Source organism: Epinephelus lanceolatus, chromosome 2, assembly GCF_041903045.1.
Source record: "Epinephelus lanceolatus isolate andai-2023 chromosome 2, ASM4190304v1, whole genome shotgun sequence".
NCBI classification, from domain to species: Eukaryota; Metazoa; Chordata; class Actinopteri; order Perciformes; family Serranidae; genus Epinephelus; species Epinephelus lanceolatus.
Window position 1 is genome coordinate 26,494,974 of NC_135735.1, and position 6,657 is coordinate 26,501,630.

Below are 6,657 nucleotides of genomic sequence, written 5' to 3' on the forward strand. Positions count from 1 at the left end.
AGATTAAAACTGGAAGAAAGGATGATGTGGTCTTAACTCGTTTAAAACTGGGGCATTGTGGTCTGGCCAGCAACCTCAAAACAATAGGCAAGAACCTAAATGGTTTCTGCCAGTGTGGGAAGTTGGAGACACCGCAGCATGTAATGTTTGAGTGCAGTAAATATTGGGATGAAAGACAGCACATGTTTAGGGAGTTATCTAAGTTGGGGTTTTCTTCCTTTTCTTTCAAATCTATATTCTCTTCTGATGCGGACTTCCATCTAATTGGGAAAGCAATAATTCTTTTTCTCCGGTCAGCTGGACTGTATCAGAAAATCTAAACTGAATAGATCAATCTGACCTGTGGAGGGCAGCATTACACAATTTAGTGTACAGCCTGCCGGAATTCCATTAGAAGAAGAAGAAGAATCAAATCAGAAGAAGAAGAAGCAATGGCGACGCGTATTTTCGAAGCGAAATGGCGGAGAGGGGAACGAAACGTTCACGTGAGGATCCGACATTACCTCAAAGGAAACAACGGTCGTTGGCGAAGAAGTTGTCGGATAAAGAAAGGGACAGAACCCGGATTAACATTGGCCGTGTATTTCCAAGGTGGAGAGCACTGCGAGAGCGAAAGGGGCTAGAATTTGACTCGGACCTAGCTTCTCTTCTCCTGGACAGGTAGGCTAAGTAACAACATAAAGTCAAATGTAAAGTAAAGTTAAATTTAATGTTACAATTGAGTTATTAGCGGCTCGGTCCCAGCAATGGGTCAGGCGTTATGGTTGTGTAACGTTAGGTGAGTATCGTTAGCTCGGCAGCCCAGCTAACATTTGCAATTAGCATTGTAAAATGTAGCCCGGCTAAAACATCGCTCTCACTCACGGAGAAGAGAAACGTTAGCGTTAGCTCCCGGTGTTAGCACTAGCCGGGATCCGGGGCGAGTCGGCTGCCACCGGCTACTGGAGTAACGTTAGCTATGGAGCGCTTCTACCAGCTCTTCTAGTCACTGAGCCTTGCCTCCATCTCAGCAAATATATTACATTTATTACAGGTATCATCATCATTGAAGTAGGCCGGGGAATAGCTAAACACAACAGAGACCGAGAGTGAGTGAAAGACATCGCTAACTGCTAAACTAACGTTAAGTTTAGACGAGGCGAGTGGGGTTGGAGAGCAGAGGTAGAGGGAGGTGTGGCTCATGACACACTTTGTTTTGGTCTACAGGCAGTGCACAACAGCAAACCTAGCGGTGAAACGATTTCGCTTTTTGCCCCTTAAACTATTTCTCAGTTTGAAGTCATAGTTGGAGGGTTGGTTCACCAAAATAGTGATAGTTGTCCACAAAAAATGACATCTACTCATAGTCTTGGTTTAATAAACCTGCTTTCTCCACTGTCACATTCAGACAGAATCTACCAGGTAAACTTGAAGTTGACCTGTACCTCAGACGTTTGTAAAGCAGGGGTAAGTTTGCATGTTTAACATTTCCAGGTGAGGTTTTGTGACTAATGGCAGGGTTTCTTTTACAGTTATGACAAGTTATGCGCCATATTGTTGCCCTCTACTGGAACATGTAGACAAAAGCCAGCAGCACCATCAAGACCTGGATGTGTAGCAGCTGCAAGGTGAGCAGTCACAACCTTTCCCTTTTTTTTCCACACACAAACAAAACACCTTTGTGTGGGATAGTTCTGCATGACTCTGGCTTCTACATTGGATCACATTAGATTTTACAGGTTTTCATGTTGTGTTAACCTCATAGGTGTAAGATAGTTAATATTCACAACTTCTGAATGTGTCTGCAGAGGTAAACAGCACCAGCAAGATGATGATAAACATGAATTTACATTTCAGTAGCTTTATATGTCTGTCAGTACTATACCGACTTCCCTGAGATACATTTTCACCCTCTTATCTTATTCAATGTCCTCTTTGTAATTTGTTATTTTCAGTTTTGTGGAGATGCAGGTCACCATTGAGGAGGAGGAGGAGGAAAGCAACAGTGTGAAGAACAGACTGTAATTTTATTCTTTATTATACAGGATATACGCCGTATCTTAATTTCTGCTTGTGACTCATATGATTCAAATTTATATATATTTATTTTTTTTATTTTTTTTATTGAACAGATCTGACTTGGATAGTGATACGGAAACCGCGTCAGAAACAACTGAGCTGAGTGCTCCAGGAGCTGATAAAAGCTGTGATGGAGATGTCTACGTACCAGAAATGCCTCAGAGGTACCTGTTTGTCTTTGATCAAGCCTCATTTTTAAGAGTAAAGATCTTGAAGTGAATTGTGTGTACTCTGAATATAATGAATTGAACAAACTTTTTTTCCCTTTAGATGACACCTTTATATTAGAGTTATAAAGACTTATATGTGGCCCACAGTTCTGACATGCAGAATCTACTTATGTTTCCTGTATTTCATCCCATCTTTCACTTAGTTTTGCTCAAATCTCATAGTGGAATTATTAGTAGAGTGGAAAATTGGAGCAGCAGTACACTGAAAACCTTACAGAGACACATGGATTAACTTTAGGTTGCACTGTCCAGAGCAATTTGTTTAGTAAAGCTAAGCCTACGGGTTCAGGCAGGGGTGATACCAGTTCAGCCCTCTTGAAATGTACCACTGTGCTAAAAATAACCCACAAGCCTACGTAGAAAAATTGAAAATGATTCTGAACAAGAATATTTTTTACTGTTTGATGCTAAAACCATCTTTTGAACCGATTTCGGTAGTCCAGTGGGACTCTTAATCCAAAGAGTGCAAATGGACAGGAGCTTTAGCCATTCTTATTGAAACAACAAAATCACAAATGTGCTGCACCTTCAGCCTCAGAAGCATCTACTTACGGCCACAGCACCATTAACCAAGAGAAACAGAATATAAAATAAGTTAACTGTCAACTTGTGCATCTTTGCTCATTAAAATAACATTCTAGCGTACTAGCATGATACTTGAACAATCACAGCCAATAGCATGAAGTTTTTGTGTCCATTTGTTTTGTGTGAACGGAAACGGAGATATGCATGTTGGCATATATCGTATCATAAGCCCCTTTTACACTACCAGATTTTCAGCGAATGTTGGGCTGTTTTGCCGGCAAGCTGTGAGCGTTTAGACACAGCCAGATTGGCGAGTTGATGCGAGGTGCCCAATTTTCCGCCTCGAAGGGTAGTCACATTGGCGGAACCCTTTTAGTTTAAAAAGACCAAGGCGGGTCGGTACAGTAGTGGATAGTGCCGGCACCACATGTACAAAGGATGTCTCGCTGCAGCGGTCGCAGGTTCGATTCCGGCTTGCAACCCTTTGCTGCATGTCAACCCCCAGTCTCTCTCTCACCCCATTTCAATCTGTCCTGTCCATTAAAGGCAAAAAGCCCCAAAAAATAATCTTAAAAAAAAAAAAAAAAGACAGAGGCAATTTTGTTTATATACTGCCAATGCTGAAAGATGACTGCTTGGGCTTTCCTGCAAATTTGGACAATTCCTATTTAAAAAGGGCTTTTATTTCTGCCTCAACAGCTCATATGATTCAAATTTATATATTTTTTTTATTTAACAGAACTGACTTGGAGAGAGATACGGAAAACGCCATAGAAACAACTGAGCTGAGTGCTCCAGGAGCTGATAACAGCTGTGATGGAGACGTCTATGTACCAGTAATGTGTCAGAGGTACCTGTTTGTCTTTGATGAAGCCTTGTTTTTAAGAGTCAAGTGAATTGTATGTACTCTGAATATATTGAATAGAACAAACTTTTCCCCCTGCGGGTTCAGGCAGGAGTGATACCAATTCAGCCCTCTTGAAATGTACCACCATCTCTTTCAGTGTTTCCCCTATATGCAACAATTTTTTCTTTTTTTCTTTTTCGTCTTAGCTCTTTAGAAACTACCGTTATATTATTTGGCGCTACAGAGGCTTCATATCCAGGTCAATTCACGCTCTTGTGAGTAAAGCATATAAGAGGAGAGGAGAGAGCCCCGTCTTATCTCTTCATAAACTAAAGTTATATTATTTTGCGCGACAGACACTTCCTATAATAACATAACTATTTATCTCTATCTCTATTTATACTATTTATCGTGTTATACGGTGAAACATTTCACCTTGTAATGTGATGACTTATATTATTTACACAACGGCATGTCATTTCTGTCTCTACATGGAGACCGGTTCTCAATCCTCCTCCGCTCTCTGTATCGTGCACGGTGGAGTTCAGCCCTGATGCGCGCACACACAGACACGTGCGCACACAGACACAGGTGAGCACACCAGAGCGCGGCTCGGGCCTCATTTTCCTTCCTCCGACACATTTATAACCGAGCCAGGCCTGAACCCGCAGCACGGCACTGTACACACAGTCTATGGAGCGGAGCCTGCGTTGCGTTCAGACGTTGTCACATAAATAAAAAATTCCAGCACTTGAATAGGCCGTTTATTCTTTTTTCCACTAAATTAGACATCTTTGTTGGCCAGTCATTAAAACAGAAGCAAATTTTACGCACATCACTTGGCAATTTATACGTGCATGCTTAATTTAATTAGGGCACGCCACATGTCACAAGCCCTAAATATTGCACACGTGTGCATGGCGATGCTTAAAAGATATATCATTCAGGCCTAGTTGGTGGTGTTTCCGCCCTTACATGTAATCAGGGTGCTGCATAATTTGCACGTCGCGCTGTTAGTCTTTTTTGGTATAGTGAAGCCTCGCTTTCGACTGCTTCTGTCTCTCCGCCATTACGTTTTCTTTGTTGTTGAACGTGCTGCTGACTGACGAGCGTGAGGTTCATCATTGATGTAAAGATTTGGCGTCATGAAAAGAATCGATAAGGGAATCGTTAAGCATAAAGGCTAATGATGTCGATTAATTGAACCAGTTGGAAGCGGTTCTTAACAGGAACTGGTTCTCGATTCCCATCCCTAGCTATAACTTTGTTCCAGAATGTTCCACCACTCAAACACTACACAAAACATGACATAAAACACTAAATAAAGTACAAACTGATGATAAAAAAATTCAAACTCCAACTTGCTGGGTCTTGCCTGAGTTATTCATTTGGTACTCCAACTTAAATAGCCTACCTGTCCCATTGCACTTATCCATGTTGGAGGTTTTTTTTCCAAGTTACAAGAACAATGGATTGCAGGGTCATTCTGTTGTTTTCTGTTACAGTCACAAAACATCTGAACTTAAACTGGAGTGTGAAGAAGAGGAGCTGGAGCCATGGCAGAAACACACTTTACATGTTCGCTTGAAAGAAGAGCATGATGTTGGAGAGTTGAGTATGTCACACCAAATTACTGAAGAGGTTTTCAAACATCTCAGTACTGTAAAGTCTGCTAGTTCTTATTGTAAAAATTCTGTGTTGTTACAGTAATTATCTTCATCCATTTCTTAAATTATACCATGTTGGGTCCTAAAAGTAAAATTGCATGTAATGTATAATTTGGTCTTTTTGTATGTTCTTACAGGTGATGACAAAACAGATTGTAAACCAGATCCTTCGTCTCTTCAGAGCTGGGCAGCTGGTCAGCACACTGTGACACCTGAGGCCTGTGACGCTAGCCACACTTCTGAGGGACATCAAATTAGCAACAACCCCGTGTCCTTATCCAGTGTCCAGAGTCCTGAAGTATATGCAGCATCATCTGACAAACTGCAGTCAGACCAGTCCAACTCACAGACCCTCTCTGTACTTTTTCCTCCACCATGCCTTACTGCGATTAAACTTGAACCAAATGGAACATGAAACATAAAATAATAACCTGAAACATAAGGGGAAGTTCACAAGTTACAGTTACGCACAATTTGTTGTCGAACATAAATGTGTCATATCTGATGCACAAATTGATAAATTGCAGATTATTTGCACATCTAAGTGTTGTCTCCTCCGACATGACGACAGTCTGGGGAACCCTGTTCACAACACCTGTCACCTCATTTACCAAGTCCACATAAAACGAATCCATTTAGTGAAAACTTTGGTACCAGCCTTTTGGTTATATGCTACCTCATATGTACAGGTTTGTAATACAGTGTATAGTGAAATAAATTCTTTAAACCCATTTCCATGTGATTTATTGTTTCTTTCAAATGAATGGTGTTGGTGCGCAGTTGATCTCTAATATATTACAGAGTTAATAATAATAATAATACATTTTATTTATATAGCGCTTTTACAGCTCTCAAAGACACTTTACATTAAAACCAAAAGGAAAGAAGTACATTTAAGTGCAAAGAGATAAACAGAAGACAAGGACGATATACAACAACAAGGTGCAAAAGCATAGTGCAAAACAAAGAAAAGGAGGGTACATGAAAAACAGAATGGAAAACTCATGTTAAAGGTTAAAAGCAGATTTGAAAAGGTGGGTTTTGAGGAGTGACTTGAAGGTGGATGGATTTGGACAGTCACGGATGTGTTTAGGGAGGGTGTTCCAGAGGGAGGGGGCGGCTATGGAGAAGGCTCTGTTGCCCCAGGTTCGGTGCTTGGTCCTGTGTGGAGGCGAGAGGAGGGTTTTGTCGGATGATCGAAGGTTGCGGGAGGGAGTGTGGTGGTGGAGCATATCCGTGAGGTAGGAGGGGGCCTGACTGTGGAGGGCTTTGTGGGTGAGGAGGAGGATCTTAAAGTTGATTCTGTACGGGACAGGGAGCCAGTGTAGGT

At 41.4% G+C, this 6,657-nt stretch overlaps 1 protein-coding gene across 1 annotated transcript; it reads left to right on the forward strand.

The window, feature by feature from the left end:
• Positions 1–393: 393 nt before the first annotated feature.
• LOC117254623 (uncharacterized) lies at positions 394–6,058 on the forward strand. Its single transcript, XM_033622989.2, has 7 exons — positions 394–660; positions 1,512–1,607; positions 1,935–2,000; positions 2,112–2,222; positions 3,553–3,663; positions 5,166–5,275; positions 5,465–6,058. The coding sequence occupies exons 1-7, from the start codon at positions 458–460 to the stop codon at positions 5,740–5,742; spliced, it is 975 nt and encodes a 324-aa protein (XP_033478880.2). The 5' UTR covers positions 394–457; the 3' UTR covers positions 5,743–6,058.
• The last annotated feature ends 599 nt before the right edge of the window (positions 6,059–6,657 follow it).